This window comes from Psammomys obesus, unplaced genomic scaffold (assembly GCF_907164565.1).
Source record: "Psammomys obesus unplaced genomic scaffold, mPsaObe1.curated_primary_1811, whole genome shotgun sequence".
In the NCBI taxonomy this organism is placed as follows: Eukaryota; Metazoa; Chordata; class Mammalia; order Rodentia; family Muridae; genus Psammomys; species Psammomys obesus.
Window position 1 is genome coordinate 2,713,534 of NW_026585643.1, and position 18,121 is coordinate 2,731,654.

Here is an 18,121-nt window from a genome sequence, read left to right on the forward strand (position 1 = left end):
TGCCAAATGCAGCTTGTCTACCTGATAGAGCTTACTCTTTACTGCACAGTTTACTCATGTGTAAAACCCTTAATGCTTAGGGTTTAAATTGTCCGATGCTCAATTGGCTGTTGTATGAGACTTTAGTCCACCTCATTTATCAACTCCATTTCCCAGGTTCTAATGCCTCTAGAGCAGTAAACAAACGATGAAGAGCTTTTATTTTTGGCTGTTATCATCTGACACTGAATTTCAATCCTTTTGAAGCTTTAACCATGTATCTGATGATATTCTTTCAGAAAACTTCATTCATTTGAATAACATTTTTGCATCCTTTCCCTCATTTGTAACCTATGTGTATTGTAACTGTCAACTCAGCCTCCTGTTATTAGCCATTCAGAGTGATACTTTGCAACCAATCTAAGGTTTACATATAAATACCAAGTTACTATAGTATTCAACAAGGATTTTTGAATAAACCTTTAAGTTATAATTTAGTGTTTGAAAAACAAGCCAAAGCCTTGTCCTTGTGGTGAGACCCTATTACTAGTGAATGACAATCACAGCTAAGATATAATCCCCAAAATAATGACATTTTAAAAACAAGTATTTGATATTTCACTTAATGTTTTATGCTGAACAGAGATTGTAGAAACAACACAAAAAGTGTCAAAGAATAAGTTAAAATTTACAAGACAGTCTAAGGTTAAAAAAAAAATCAACGTGTTTACTTAGAAATTAAAAGCAGAACATTCCAATAAAACAAGTATAGAGTTAGATGTTCCTTTATTTCATGAATATTAACTACAATTAGCACATCCAACCTGAATTCTGCAAGACTTTAAACCTGATTATTTCAATACAGGAAAAGAAATAAGACTGTAGTATAAGATTAAAATTGTCATGTTAACTTTTGCTGGAAGGAATTGTAATAGCACATATGACATTACACTAAATTAGAAAAGCTAAAACTATTGTTTTCTTTACTGATTTTTTCCTACTAATTTTAAGCAAATGATATTCAAATCCCTTATGATATGCTAACTATTGAAAAGGTATGTAACTCTACAACCACTACCAACTGAATGACTAGAAGTTCAGGATGCTCCACTTGACTGTCACTCAGAAGCTGACTCCTCTCAGGGAAACCTTGGTAAGCACTGGAACGGCTTTTCTTGATGTAGAAAAGGCTGTGTAGACTCTTTTCTTGGACACTAGGCTCTCAGGAGACTAGGTCAACTCAAATGTTCTTGAACGAACCAGTTTCACAGCCTTGGACAAAGGTAGCGTGGTATGAACAACAAAAAAATTAAGCATCTCCAAATCCTGATTCAGGACTGAATCAAATGCACAGGTGAAAGCTGCTGGAGGACTGAACTGGAAAAACAGTTGAAATTTTTTTTTTAATCACTTAAAATGGTAATTGATTTAAGAACTCATTCCCCAAGTAATGTTACAAGTTAAAACAAATTTCACTCCCCACAAGCTTATACTTCTGGAAATGTAATGAAGACTGGTCTGGCTATAATTTTACAACCCCAAAAATCATTATTTTCAAGTAATTGCTAAAGACAAAGCTTCCCAATTTTTTGAAAATACTTCCACCCTACTGCTGTATCTAAAAGGAATAAAAACATGAAACAATAAAGTGAGAGAATATTTGGGACAAAATATTACATCTCAATCATGCTTTATAACCAACTGCTTGTAGGTAAGACTTCTTATTGCCTGACTGAAGTCATCTTTCCAAGATATGCCTTCCACCAAACCAAGCAGAAACTATTTACATAAATAACATCTATCCCGACACATGCTACTCTTCAGGGAGGTGTTTTGTGAACGGACAACATATGAACACGGCAATTTTATGTTAGAAACATCTGCTTTAGTCATTGGCTGGTCGACTGGATATTTAAATGTGAGACACTATCTATATGTGTGTGTATAATTACATATATAACATTTTTATTAATAAAACATGAGGTTCATGTTTATTAATATGGCATCAGTTTCTCTCGAGTACTGAAAATGAAAACTCAAAACTGTATTTCCTGCAAGAATCTACTCAGATGTTACTGACCCCACCATACTGTGGGGAAGGGAAAAATCAATATTTGAACGGTAGGTATTCCTCAAAAAATGAACAGTACTAAATCAGACAGGATTTACTGGACAGACTTAAAAAAATAAAAAATAAAAAAAAAGAAAGAAGTGTTTTTAACACAGCAGAGTCACCCTACCTTTTAAAATGCTTCTAGAAAACAAGACATGCCTAAGTGCTAACCTACCTGGTTAAGAATAAGAGATCACAATGACCTTTCACTATTGTTCTAACAATATTGTCTGTCTGCTTGTGTAGGTGGTTGCTTGGTTGGTTGGTTGGTTGGTTCGATGGATAGATGAATGGACGGATAGCTGGTTGGTGGGCTGGTTTAAAGCTTAACACTAACTCTTCAAGTGACAGCTGGGGAAATGTAGATGCTGGTATTAAATAAATGATGGCACAAGATCAAAATCAGGAATTATTTTATAAGCAAAAGAGATTTGCCTTCAAACATTTTTTTTTCAAGATTCAAAAGATTTATTTGGAAAACTCAACACAGAACAAAGATATGCTCAATAACCTGTCTCAGAATGTATGACTAGTCAGAATCTGTATGAAATGTAAGCAACAACTCTAATTGTACACAGCATTGATGTTTTATACAATCTGAACCCCCATGCCTCCCTCCCCTCGCTGACATCAGCGTTAACTAACGATCTGAGTTCAGGGCTACTGGAACAAACAAAATAGCAAACTCATTTCACTTTTAAGAGGGTTGGGTTAGCTAGAGGAACCACAGCAAGGTCTGTGAGACCAGGAGGGAATACCACTAAGGACATTTTTAGATTAGGCAAAATCATTTCTTTATTAAGTAGCTACATAGATTTAAAATAATGTCGCATAGGGGTCCTTAGATAAGGTCACAAACACATTTCAACATTCACAATGATGGGTGTTTTTATCACTAATCTAATCTACAAAGCTCATGAATTAAAGAAAATACAAAAAAACCTCAAGTTTTACAAAACAAAAACAAAAAACTTCAGTCTTCATACATTAACAGTAAAACCATTTCTTCTAGGTAACAGACAAAGTGTAAAGGCATACCATTGCATTTTTTTTTTTCTAAATAGCCAGAATGAAAGAATATTTAGTATCTCCGGCGCTTATTAGGGCCTTCAAAGTTGCCCCCTTGACTTCCTCTCCCAAAGCCACCAGGACCACCACTCACAGGACCTACACCACTCATTGGTGCCTGTGGGGTTTCAGAACCTGCTCTGTTTCCCATAGGCGAACCCATCTGGGATGGAGGTCCTTGGGGAAACCTGTCATTGTGCTACAATGACAGATAATATAATAAAGTCAGTCCATTTGGAACGCGCCAAAATATAAGTGACAAGAAAAATTGGCAAAATCCCAAGTGGTGGTGTCAGGAAGTTCAGCAGAAAGTCCAGCAGAGTCAGGATCAAACATAGAAGGAAGAAAGGAGCAATTTAATTAGTTCCTGTTTTTAAAAGTAGTAATAGTAATAATAATAAGCAGCATGTGAAGACTTATAAATTACTAATGCTATGCCCCACTTCATGGAAGAACTGATTCTGACATAAGCAAACACCTCATTATGCCAATCAGTATATAATACTGCTCTGATCCCTTTTTAAAAAGCTTATACTGATGAAACTGTAATGTAAAGAAAACATGGTATCATTTTCCTTTGACATGAAGTCTCTGTATGTGGAGAAAGCCTCTGCTTTGACCCCCCAGGCGCTGGCATTATACCACAGGTGCATACCATCACTTCTGGAAAGAAAGACACTTTTTAAAAAGAAATCAGAGCTGTAAAACTGCAGAGCAGCACCATACTGTTTTTAAAAGTAAACATTCTATAAACTCAATTATCAATGCTTTTAAGACACAAAGTACTAATAGGAAAAACACAAAAACCTGGGTTAATATGGAGTCATATAAAGTGCTTTCCTTTAATGAACAGAATTTTTTAAGTGTAGATGCAAAAGAAAAAAAAGAAAGAAAACCCAAGGATGACATTTAAATTAAATTTACAATTTCAAAAAAAATATAGGAGTATAGGTCATTTATATCTAGGCTACTACTAATGATTAGATGCTAAAGAGAAACATACTTCAGGTTTTAGGGATTACACTATAAAAAGGCTGCCTCTCTTAAAGGAACAAATGCACTGACTACCATTTGTGTACCACTTGTCTGTCCTAGATACTTATAACTGCTTCTTTACCTCCCGGAATAAATAAATCTTAAGATGATACAAAGAAAACCAGTATACTCGGCTCTACACTACACAATGCCTTCCTTTTCTCTCTTCCTTATCACCATGGATGTAAAAGTAATGGCATGTCTTTAGTTAGCTGCCAGTGCATTTTCCTTCTTAGCTATCAATGGCATACTAAACTCTGTATGGTAATCCCAAAACTAAACAGACTTTTTGAAATCCAGTCACCAATTTTCTTTTTCAGAACAATTTTCAACAAGCATCACATGAGGAAGGAACATTGTCCTACTACAAAGCTTTAAGAGTCAGCTGTCCTGCTAACTGGTATGAAAAGAAATTACAAAGAGAAAATCAATTTTTGTGTTTTACCCACACAAAGGTATCTTCACACTCTTGGATCAAAAAAATATATTTTAAATTTACTATTAAAAGCAACTAATAATTCTATGAAGAGAAAATACCAGTGTACCTTCAGAACATTTTAGAAAATAAAATTTTAACGTCAAAACTTTTTTCCAGCAAAGAGAAATGGTTTGAAATACACTATAAAATGATACATCAAAACTAATTATTACATGAAACATAAAAACAGAACTTGTTTTTTCACACGTAGTAAGTTTTGTTTTCAAAGGCAACCCTGAAAGGAACGCTCACAAACACTTAGTGACATCCATCCACTTACAGGCAGATGGAATTAAAAACACAGAAGACGACCTGTAGTGGTGCTAGGATTTGCCTTCCATTGAGGAAGCACAGAGGCAGCTGGGATGGCGATACTAACATGACATCTGGACATTTAAAAATTGTCTCAAATTTAAACTTAAAAAAAGTTGCTTTCTCTTCGCTGGCTGTCAAAAGTAACGATAATAATTTAAGTGTGAAGCTATCTTTGAGGCAAAAAAATGTTTAGTTATGAGAAATAATCAAAAAAATTTTAGTGATACATTACCACTGCGCCATTATCTGGTATCATTGGAGTTCCCATATTTGCAGCTCCTTCTGGTCCCATGGCAGGACCAGGACCCATTGGAGGGCCAGGTATAGTTCCTCTGTTGTTCATATTCATCCCCATCATTGGAGGAGGCCCTTGGGTACCAGCAGGGGCTGGGCTAAATGCATCTATGCAAAACAATCTACACTTAGAGCTGTCCTAACTGAAGTATAATGAACATTAAAAACTGTACAATTCATACAAACCTACACATAAAACTATCATCACAATAATTTTCCTTCCTTGAGAATAAGACACCATATAGTATCATATATACAGTAAAACTCTCATTACTAAAACAAACCTACAAGAAATAAATAAGGCCAAAGTCAATTTTTTAGAGCAACTAAGCTAAGATATTCAAAGTTTCGAAAGTCAGTGATACTAGCTGTAACTTTTTTAAATATAAAAAAATGACCTTTAATAACTTTGCATTCTACCAGCTTTAATAAATAATAAAGGACTGGCACTCAAAACCACACTTGTTTTCCTTAAAGTCACAGCTAGAAATATCAGCATATAAAAACAATAAATCTTCAGAAAAATTACTCCAAGGAATACACAAAAATAGTTGTAACCTAATCCCTTTGCTTTTATTAACATAAAAGCTAAATAATTTAAAAACTTATAAAAGGATGGTTTTTTAATTTTATAATAAAATACACTATTTAAACAAATGAACAAAAACCCTGAAACTTCTTACTAACTCAGATGACACCATGTGTTAAACACAGTTCCATCTAAACAGACAAAATGATTATGTGGCTACTTCTAACCAATAAAGTTCTAGAACAAAGATAATCAGACTTCTAATCCAGTCATCAAGATGTCCACCTGTGTCATATTGCAATATTGTCTGACCTGCACTGCAGCATATAAGGTAGTCTCAAGTAAAACATTTTAAAGGATTTGACTTTTTAAAGTATATACACTTATTTATAATAAAAACCCAAAATAAAAAAAAAATTGATGCCAAGTTAGAGATTTCTTCTCCTTATTTCATTATATGGACCAGTTTTCAGAGAGTCAGAGTTGAATTTCTCAAGTATACATTTATAGAATACTGGCGTTTCCACTAAGTCTATGGCAGAATACCTACTAACTACAACCAGTCTACAGTCCCTGGAGCAGGGTAAAGAAAGACCTGCCACACTACACCTTACCAATTCATGGCATCATGTGCTATTGCTCTGTGGACTCTAATTTAAGAAACAAGCAATTGCAAAGAAAAGAATGATTTCTTTAATTCCAACATATTCTAATTAATCAACACTTTAAGCTAAAATTTTCTACTTTCTCAACATGGTTATAAACAAATGTTTTATATATATATATATGTATATGTGTGTATACACACACACACACACACACACACACACACATAATAGAAACAAAAGGTCAACGGTAACATCTACAAGCCCTCTTAGCTCAAATTTCCCTGAAAAGCACGGATTAGAGGCAGTTTCCCTTCCTTTTCTTCAAAGAAGGGTGGATGGTAACAAGGTCTTGTTTGTAACCTAGGGTAACTTGTTGTCACACACGCCTGCCTCAGTCTCTCTGATGACCGAATTGTAACTGATTGACCACGGCGAGCTCCCTTCTCTTTAACAGTACGTAACTGTTAACGTGAGATTTACACAGTTAATGAGACAGGTCAGAAGATGGAAACTAACACTCCCAACTCTCAGTGACAGAGAACCCTATTTTCAGTCTTATAACTTGTACGTGTAGAGCCCTGAGAAATGTTGGCATTATCTGGCATCTCCACTGGGAACACAACAAAACTGATGCTGCCACAGTAGCAACAGGACTCACGTGCTTGCAAATACAGGACCTTCAGCACAGCCCCGGAGCTACAACCCTATCCCCAATTACAGAGCTTGATGTGCTATAGCAGTTTTAACAATTCAATGGGCTGAGAATTGCAATAAACCATCAAGACAGTCTAACACTGAAGATTAAAGAAATGGACCAGACTTTAGGAGACTAAGTGCTAAAAGGCATATTATAGTTTTTCTAATGAATGTTATAAAATTCTAATTTCTCCTGAATTAAGGAATACAAAAGCATATTCTTCTCATAAAGGTGTTAATCAAGCAAAATATTTCCAGATTCCTTTGCACGATCAAGAACTGATTAAAATTTTACAATTCAAAGTTTGATTCTGAGCTTAATGACAATAACTGACTTTGAAATTGTACTTAATAATCTTCCTCTAATTGTCCTTAAAATTACATGTACTATTACTTTATGTATTACCCAAAAGTTACTATTAAAAAATACCAAACCACATTGTATCATCATTGTATACAAAGCTTCAACTTACAAATTTCATACTAATGATTCCATGTGTCCACGTACTAACTGCAGTTAGGTCCATGGGGCAAAGGTCATGTTCCATGCTTCCCTTCCAGACCAAGAATGCTAAAGAATGTGTACTGACACACTGATGGCCAAGAAAAGTGACCAAAGGACAGCAACAAACTATTCTAGGTTACCTGGCTAAAGGAACTGCAATTACAAGTATTTTTAATAACTAACTATAGAAAATACTCATGGATACATTCCTTCTTTGTTTTATCTCATACTCTACATATTTTAAGAACATATGAGTTGGGTGTGTATTGTCTGTTCTGATATTATGATTATTCAAACAGTATGTACATTTGCATTATACAGATTTTAATTGCATTACAAGTTTCTATGGGACAATTTAATATAAAAGTGAATATATAAATTGTAATTCATTGGCCAATAGTTAAAGTATGCCACTTCAAATCTTAAATTTATTAATAAGAACTTTATTTATTAATAATAAATTATATTAATAAGATACTTCACACATTTTCCCCTCGGTTTGTTACTACTTCTGACAACTTTACAATAGTGAAATTTTTATTATAACTACTTTCTTAAATTTTTTACAGTTCCTCTAAGGACATGTAATACATCTCATTTCCTCAACAAGCCATAGAAGACTCTCAAGGAAAATGTCTATATTAAAAATGTAGCAAAGAAAAACACTTAAAATATTCTATATGTAAATAAAGTCTAAATCTTAAACAAAAACAACAAAAAAGTTTTAAATAGGAATTCTAAAATGGTCTAAAGTCATTTGAAAATACAACTCAGAAACTATCAATTTCTGAGATAAAATGAAACTTTTTTGTGCAATATGACAGCATCATATTTATATATCACAATGATTAAACTTGTCTCATATCAAAACCTAATTCAGGGGCTTTTTTCATTGATATCAAACTGTATCTTTTAGTTGTAAAATATTCTTCCTGGGATACATTTTTTTAAAAAGATTTATTTATTTATTATGTACACACTGTTCTGTCGGCACATACAGCTGCACACCAGATCCCAGTATAGGTGGATGTGAGCCACCATGTGGTTGCTGGGAATTGAACTCAGGACCGCTGGAGGAGCAGACAGTGCTCTTAACCTCTGAGGCATCTCTCCAGAGCCTCCTGGGATACATTTTGTAATTCCCTTTATTAGTTATAAGATATCACCTTCATAATTGGTTGCATGTTTCAGTCTCTCAGCATATAAATACCACAAACAGCATACAGTACCCAAAAGAATTACAAGTAAGGTACATAAGTCTTTTGCTTCAAATCCCTACCTCCCATGTTTATTGCTCCACGGGGACCCATATCACCCATTCTCATTTCCTGTTCTCTCTGTAAGTAAACATAGTTGTCAGAGTCAACCTATCGATCTTATGACTTGATATTTCCCATCTAAAATCAAACAGAAAAGAGTGAGTTGGGATACCACTTTCCATTAAAAACTCTGAAATTTTCCGACATTGTTTACTTAACAAGACTACTAGAAAAGAGGAAACAAAAGGGAAAAACAACAATTAACAAAAACCCTTCAAGCATCCAAGGCTGATAAACATTAAGTGCTTAGAATACCCAGTTTACAGTGGAAGACTAGATTGCAAATGAACCAGACTACATAAAATCTGCCAGCTGTAATACTTTGTTACTCCAAAGAAACTTGCCTCGACCTTTTATCGAAGAAAAACCCAGCATTAAAAATTAATGCCAATTATATTTAACTTCCAGGTTACTGAAGTCTTAAAGTTACAAGCAGTTTTCATTACATAAAACTCACAAAGACTCTTGCATTTTTATTTAACTAACCAGGTATTATTCCACCTATGATCTCCACATACATCCTAAGTCTTCAGTACAAACAAGCAGTTACGTAAAGTTTTGTGTAGCACTGCTTTCCTTTAAGCAGTTGTTTTAAACCATAACTTGTTCCTCATCTGCCAAGTTCTGAAATGATGCACTGTGAAAGTTAATTACAATACAAGAGGCAGGTCATATCAATTAAGAACTTCTGAAATTTCACTACAGCAGCTACTTCATAAGAATCATTTGCTACTAGTTACTTCAAAAGTAAGCCTATGAAATCACTCAATAACAAGGAAATTGCCATACCCACAACCAGTGTACTAAGTGTCCAAATCATAAAAAGTACTCTGAGACAAAAGTGTCAATGAATGTTTAAATTCCAGCTATGGCTGAATGAAACACAATTTTTCTTTGTAAAAGCAATTTTTGTTAAACATAAATGTTTATTTGATGCTATAATACTGAAGAAAACATCATACAAAAACCAAGGACCTAAAACGCTATAATGGAAGAATAAACGGCATTAAGTAATAAGTGATTTCTTTAAAAGATCCCCTGAGTGGCTTAGCGGCAGAGCGCCTCTCTAGCAAACACAAAGTCCGTGGATGGATACCCTAGCACAGGTATGAGAAGAATAAGATCCTGCCAACTTAATCTAAAGAAATACATATTTTAGTAAAGCATTAATGAAAGCAATGTAAAATGAACAAGCTAAAATACAACCAAAAGAAATGTTTGTCACATTATTTAAAAGCCTGTAAATACCATACCTTCCTAAAAGCTATTTTTCAACTTCCCTAGAATTACGCTTTTAGTCTTCTCATAAAACTTGTTTATTAATGCTACTATCATTAACATATGAAACACAGTAAGACTTAAACTGGACATGGGAAACATCTTTCAACCCAGCACAGCCATGAGGCACAGGGAGACAGGTATCTCTGTGAGATGCAGGCAAGCCAGGTCTACATGAGATCCTGTCTCAAAAATGGAATAGGAAGATCAGAACATCAAAGTGATAACCGATCAAGCATCAAAATGGAAAACACTTTAAACAAGTTAAGCAATTAAATTCCTTTCTCATGTCTTCAGGTTATTACTTTCCAAGTCTACTGTTACATACCTCTACTAAAATGCAAAAAAAGCAAAGATATAGCATGGTTATGTGATTACCTGAAAGTGACTACAGAGTATCATGAATCTACAACTGAGCAGCATGTGGTGGCGCACGGCAGTAACCCCAGCACTCTAGAAGGCAGGGGCTGTGTAAGCATGCACATGTGCATTGTGTGCAAAATTATGCCAGCATATGGAGACCCAAGGTCAATACTGGGTGTGCTTCCTCAATCCCTTTTCGTGTTTTTATTTGGGGGTGGGGAAAAAAAGTTTCACTGTGTAGATCTGGAGGTCCTAGAACTTGCTATGTAGAACAGGGTGGCCTCAAAACTCACAAAAATCCACATGCCTCTGCCTCCTTCCTGAGTGCTGGAATTAGCAGTGTGTAACAGCATGCCCAGCCTTCTACAATTCTTTTTTTTATGAGACCTTGACTGACCTGGAACTTGCTGTGTAACCTCAGCTGGCTTCAAATTCACAGATATCAGACTGCCAGTGCATCCTGAGTGGTTGGGATAAAAAGTACTCACCAACACGCCAGGCAGAATCCCTCACTGAACTTCCAAGGTTATCAACTGAACTAGGCTGGAAGGACAAAATGTTTGAGGAACTGGGTCAGTGCTCACACAGCACCTAAGACCAAGGATGGAATTACAGGCGCACACCACCATGCCTGGCTTCAGTGCCTGGCTTTGCACATTGGTTCTGTAGCCCTGTGCTTGGATGGAAGGTAACTCACAACTGAGCCACCTCCCCAGCCTACTTCTACAGCTATCCCACTGCAGACGATGATACTGAGATAGAGAGCTGGTAAATGACTTGCTCAAGGCAATAGAAAGATAAAATGGGTTATCAAAATTCTGCTAATAAAATGCATGAAATTCCACCATTGTAAGATACCTCCAATTCTTCAAAAACAAACTAACTAAAGTTCATTTAAACTTTAAGACTGTATCTTTCCCTAAAAGGATTCTAAGTTAACAGATGGCAAAATAAGAAGCAAAGTACAACTATTCCAGAACCAAGTACTGCAGCATATTCCATGGTAGCAGGAGCTTATAAAGTACTGATATCCGCAGCCCTTCAAGAAAATACACAAAGTAACAAAAACTGTGTTTTACGTAACACCAAAAGTTCTAATGTTAAATATAACACTGAGTTCTTTTTTTAGCATTTTCACAAAGTCAACATTCATGACATTCCAATATGGCAAAAACAAGGGTCAGGAGAAAATCGTGGTGTTTTAACACCAATCAGGGACACTGAAACCACTATGAAATAGTACCCAGCATATTTTTGACATACATCTACCTTAAAATATGATAATGAATTCTGAATGAAGCAGCAAAAATTGACTAATTTTACTAAATCTTTATCATCAGTTTTTTATTATGACTCTGCCCAGCTGAAAAGGACACTTTCAGAGAACGCTTCTGCTACATTACAAAGGAGGATGGTTATTTCAAAAGCACTTCCTATGTTGGGTTACATAGTAAACAGAGCACTATGAATTGACTGCAGACCAATAGATTTTAGTGTAAAGATACTACCATTCAAATATTATCCATGTAAGAGTTTGTTCAAGGACTTTGGGGTCAGAGGGGAGATAGCCTTGCTGTGTAGCCCTGGCTGGCTGGCTGGCTGGCAAGCAACTTGATATGTAGATAGAGCTGGTCTAGGATCAGCCTAACCCTGCCTCCCAAGTACTGGGAATAAAGGTGTACACCACTACATCTGGCTTCATGAATATTTACATCTCAAGAAATATAAAAGCAAGCATGGGAAGACAACTATTTGATACAACAGAATATTAAACAAATTCACAAACTTACCATTACCCCTATTTCACAAAGTTAAACATTAAGACAGCAATGTAAAATAAGACTGCTATTCCTTATATAGACATTTTTAAAATTTTTATTTACTTTCCAAAATTTTGATTTGTGTGTGCCATGTGTGGACATGTGCACAGAAGCCAGGGGAGGATGTTACAGGTACTTGTGTGCCATCTCACTAGGGTGCTGAGAATCAGGCTTGAGTCCTCTCAAAGAGCAGCAAGTGCAGTTAGCCACAGAACCATCATCTCTACAACCCTGATATTTTTATTTGCCCTAATTATAGGAATCTAGATATCATAAAGATTGACATCCCATTGCTTTTGTTGTTGTATTTCTTTTTTGGAAATAAGATCTCCTTTACAAGAGCTAGACTAGGTCTTACTAAGAGGCTGAGGCTGGCTCTGAATTACACTCTCATGCCTTCAATTTTCAAAAGTGATAGAATACAAGCATTATGCTGCTAATCTCACTTGAAGATGAATATTTCTCTATTATTGTGTTTTTAGCCTACTTGTGTATCTATGCACCACTTACTTGCCTGGTACACACAGTAACTGGAAAAGGATATAAGAGCACATGAAACTGGAGTTACAAACAATTGTGAACCACCATGTGGATGCTAAGAATCAAATCCTGGTCCCCTCCAAGAGCAGCCAATGCTCTTAATTGCTGAGGCACCTCTCAAGCCCCTGTTTTATTTTGTTTTGTATTTTTAATCAATGTGTACATCACATGAGTACATAATACATGTGTGTGGGTACCTGAGTAGACAGAAGCATCAGATCCCCTAGAGCTGGAGTTACGTGCTAGGAATCAAACTCAGGTATTCTGGAAGAGCAATACACGCTCTTAAATGCTGAACCGTAGCTCTAGACCCAAGAGAACTCTTTAAAGTCCTCGTCATTCTTTCTCAACAAAAATATAAAGTAGAAAAAAAAGACTACACCAACTTACTTTACTCGATTAACAAAGCATGGCAAATGTGCCACTACTGGCATCTGATACTATTTTTCCTTTAATATTCAGATTATAAGTATGATCTTAAGTATACTGTGCATTTCACAGAGTGTGGTTGTTTGTAGTTTTTTTTACAATTATTTTGTGTGTACTGAGTATGTATTTACATTTGAAACACGAACTTGCAGGGATAAAACTCAGGTTGCCAGGCTTGGTAGCCCTCACTAAAGGCAATGTCATTTTAGAGAATCACAATGTGCAAGGCCAAAAAAAAAAAAAAAAAAAAGTTTAGAATTTTTCTTTGAATGCAGTTTCAATGGCCATCATCAACAATCTTTACAAGTTTCTAAGAACTGCCTTGGTATCAACTTATGACATTTTAAAGGGCAATTTTTTTTTTTTTTTTTTTTTTTTGAGACAGAGTTTCTATGTATAGCTCTAGTTGTCCTGCAACTCACTCTATAGACTTGACTGGTAGAAATCATAGAAATCCACCTGTCTCTGCCTCCTAAGTGCAGGGATTAAAGGTGTGCTCAGTTTCCTTTTTAAGTATCTGAACACACACAATGTGTTAAGGGAAAACAAAAAGCACATTCTGGCAGTAAACAAGATTCATCCTAATCAATAAATATTTTTAAACTTGAATTGATAAATATATCGACCATACCTAGCATTTCTTTTCTCCTCTTCTTTGCTAAGAAAATATGGTGTATAACAGGGTACTAATATTAGATAACTGGCCAAACTTCCATGAAAAACATTAAATAAATAGTTAGCAAAAATATTAGCTAATAAAAAATCCCTAGGCAAAAAGAACAGCACGAAAAGCTATCACCATATTAACAAAATATGAATAAGAAAACCTTGTAGAGATTGGCTGCTGTCGACTTAACCAACACAGGCTTGCAAAGCATAACACTTCCTTTTCTCTTCATAGCTTTCTCTTCAAGCCAGTCTCGCTCTGGCCCAGACTGGCATCCCATAAAAGCAAGCCTCCAGCTTCAATCTAACAAGCGCTGGGATTATAGGCTCAAGTCACAATCCTAATGCAACACTTTTAATTCAGATGTTGAAAACAATGTTCAAAATTCCATACAACTCACATTGGAGGAGTAAACACCTAACAGTATAAAACTTTTGACTTTCTGTCTTCAATTTGGATACATGTACTCTAAATATGGTCACCTAGGCTTACTACAGGAAATAGTCCTCATTTTTATCATCATTAAATAAAGTGTGTATCACATGTAATTACAGAATTGAAAATTTTAAAGAGGCAGAAAAATGACTGACTCAGTGGTTAAGAGCACTGCCTGCTCTTGCCAAGGACACAGGTTTCATTTCCTGCACCCACATGGCAGCTCACAACCATCCATAATTCTTCTGGACTCCCTAGGCACCAGGCACACAAGTGGTACACAGACATATGTGCTGCCAAAACATTCATACACAGAAAATAAAAGTAAATAAGAGAAAAGTGAGAAGGAAGGAAAGGAGGGAAGGAGGAACGAAGATTAAAAAAAGGATTCATATAGCAAAAGTCTGTCAGTCAGTGGCACTACTCACACAAAGCTAGTAATAACAGGAAACAACAGAAGGAATCCTCATTAATTTTCACTGAGAATGCAAAGTAGCATAAATACTGCGAAAGACATCCTGGTGGTGACTTAAACCTCTTTACTCTTACAATATGGTCCAATAATCATCTTTTTTAAAATACCCAAGGGAGCTGAAAACTGTTCAAACAAAAACTGTGCATGAATGTTAATAGTAGCTAAAACTTGAAATCAATTAAATTAAATTTCTTCAAATAAACTATGGTAAATCTAGGAAAACAGACTTATTATTCAACACTAAAAAAAAAATGATCCATCAAATTGTTAAGATGAAGAGAAAATTTAAATCTTAGGTGAAAAATGCCAATGTAAAGAAGACTACACACTGCATTATTCTAAATATGACGTACTAGGAACATGGGCACATTAAAAAGAACAGACTGTAAAGGATAAGAAGGGAAGGCTAAAAAAAGCGGAGAAAAGGATTATGGTAGGGGAGAAGTGGGTGTGTGAAAATGCTCTGCCCGATACCAGAATAGTAACAATCATTACATGTTGACACTTTCCTAACGATAGCACATGGAATGAACCCCTGGCTGTCATGATGTGCCATGCAGGTACAGTAGACAAGGTATGCTGGAAACCTTCATGCCTCCCCATCAGGTTTACTAGGAATTTAAAATACTTTTAAGAGTCTACTAAAATAGAAAAAAGGCAAGGAAGGGAAGTCAGAAAGGTAAGAACAGAAGTTGGACAGGATATCTAGCCTCCAAAAAAATATTTAAAATGTAAATGCTTCATGTTTATATTTTAATAAACAGTTACTACATTTACGCTATAATTCCTTAGAGAAGTTCCTACTCCAAACCCAAGAATATTTTAGCTGTACCTCTTAAAGATAATGTTATAAACACTCTGTATCAAAATTCTTATAGCACAGTAAATAATGTGTAATTTTTTTTCCCTAAAAAGAAAAAGTCTTCCTATATTGGAAACCAGTTTTCCTGAAAAGTAGGTAAGTTAGTCATAAAAAAGAAAAAAATAAAAATAATTAATGGATGTTTGCCCAATCAGAAATCAAAGGAACAACAAGCAGGAGATTACTTAAAACATAAGGGCTTTCACTCAACAGACCATTTTTAGGCATTAAATGCAACAAAATCAGTAGCATACACAATATTTTTTGAGACTAAATTGCACAAAAACACATATAATCTAACATATCAGCAGACAAAAGGAAACAGATATTGTATATAAATTAATATTTGAACATATACTAAGTTGATAATTTTATTTTTAATGCATTTACCTAAGGACATACATTAATGATTATAACTTTCAACTGTTATATCAAATTCACTGAAAAAAACGTTTTTTTTTTTTGTTTGTTTTTTTCCTGAAAAAGGGTGTCACTAAAACACTTGCTCTTTCTTTTTCAGGCTAACTCCCGAGATTACAGACATGTGCCACTGTTCAAAAAAAAAAAAAAAAAAAAAAAATTTTTTTTTTTTTTTTTTGAGCAACATCAAACTACTACGGGAATGAGCAATGGCATCACCTACAAAATAAATACTAGATCTTAACAAAGCTTTCTAAAAGGAGTAGGCAGGGCAGATCTGCCCCCTCTACTTGTTTCTACCACCCGGTATGTTTCCTTATGAACATTATGCAACTACTATGACTTGACAGGTCAAGTTATGAAAGATGAACCAAAAGAATATACATAAACTATACGGGAGACAATGTGGAAAGGAAGTAACAGAAAAACCCATTATCTGGTCCAATGTTATGAAGAATCACATGTCATTAAAAAAGGCCTGTATCTGCTTGTTTGCTGTTTACATAACACCAATAGCTTCGCAAGAACACTGATGTGTTAGCAAGTACATTTTTTCCTAAGTAGGCAGCTCAAAATAACAGATTTTATATAATTTTCAGATTTAAAGTAGTAAATAAAAATAATTTATATGAAATTTGAAATTGAAAAATTACCTACTACTGCAACCATATCAATGTTGACGATGCAGAAAATGTACTAATATAGCAAAAGAAATCAACTTAGATCAAATACGACTGAGTTTACAACCAAGAGACAGGATTTAAGATACATAAAACTTAAGACAAAAAAAAAAGCACTTACCAATACACTTTATTATTTGAAATTTTCAAAGTCTTTGAAGAAGCAATTGTAATTACCAACAATCTAGCTTAAGCACATTAGAGTATGCTTATAAACCAAGGTTTATACCACTAGCAGTTTATATTAAGTGTCCATTTATTCAGTTTAGTTATTGTTTAGTTCAGAATTCTTGACATTTAGGTAATAATATATAGCTTCATGCCTCAAAAGCACAGAAATATTAGGTACAGGCTGTTCTAAGCAACATTTTAAAAATATAATCACAAAGTAAAATAGTCCCTGCAAAACAGCTCAACACTGAAGTCACAGAGCAGAAATAACAAGCCAACTATGCCTTCTTCAAATGTTACTAATTCAAACTAATTACTAAATAAAAGTATTGATTACATTATACATATTAATGACATTTCCAACATCATGGTTTAGCCCAACCATTTCTATTCTCCAGTGATTACTCACCAACTTCGTCATTTAGTCGATGGAAATAAAAGTTAAAAATAAGATCTTACCATTCTGAACCAAAAATCATTAGAACTTACCATCTCAAATGAAAAGACATATCGTACACCTACAACATAGCAGAATAATAAACCAATTTTATCAGTGAAATACTAAAAACAAATTCTCCTCATACTCCCCATAGAGTATTTCTTTTTCTAAACCCTCAAGAGCATTTTAGCTGTGCCCCTTAAAGGCCCTGTATAAACACTATCAAAATTCCTATAGCACAGGAGACAATGTGTAATTTTTTCCCTAAATTAAAAAAAAAAAAAAAAAAAAAAACTTCCTATAAGGGAAACCAGTCCTCCTGTAAAGTATACAGAATTCTCACATTAAAAAGTTAGGTTTGCTGAAAATCAAGCATACTTTTTAAAATATTATTCATTATGTGGTTCTATTATGAAATCTACAAAAATAGTCCAATCCTATGCCATCCTATGTTTTTCCAACAATCTACCAAGTGCTTAATCTAAGAGACACTATACCAAGGCACAGTGACTCATAAAGTATATTTAAAACTATGACTGTAGATGATCGATCGATCTATCTATCTATCTATCTATCTATCTATCTATCTATCTATCTATCTAT

General features: G+C 34.7%; 1 protein-coding gene across 4 annotated transcripts in view; it reads right to left on the reverse strand.

Moving 5' to 3' along the window:
- Positions 1-18,121, reverse strand: part of Pspc1 (paraspeckle component 1) — an 85,562-nt gene that overhangs the window by 23,150 nt on the left and 44,291 nt on the right. The window contains exons 7-9 of one of the 4 annotated variants that reach the window (XM_055616713.1): positions 8,900-8,957; positions 5,221-5,390; positions 2,513-3,359 (exon numbers count right to left, since the gene is read on the reverse strand). The exons of 2 other annotated variants lie outside the window; for them this stretch is intronic. In XM_055616713.1, coding sequence (XP_055472688.1) covers positions 3,174-3,359; positions 5,221-5,390; positions 8,900-8,957 — 414 coding nt within the window. In that variant the 3' untranslated portion in view covers positions 2,513-3,173. Of the gene's footprint in view, positions 1-2,512; positions 3,360-5,220; positions 5,391-8,899; positions 8,958-18,121 lie in introns of those variants that run through there. One more of the 4 variants, XM_055616733.1, reaches the window with a different exon arrangement.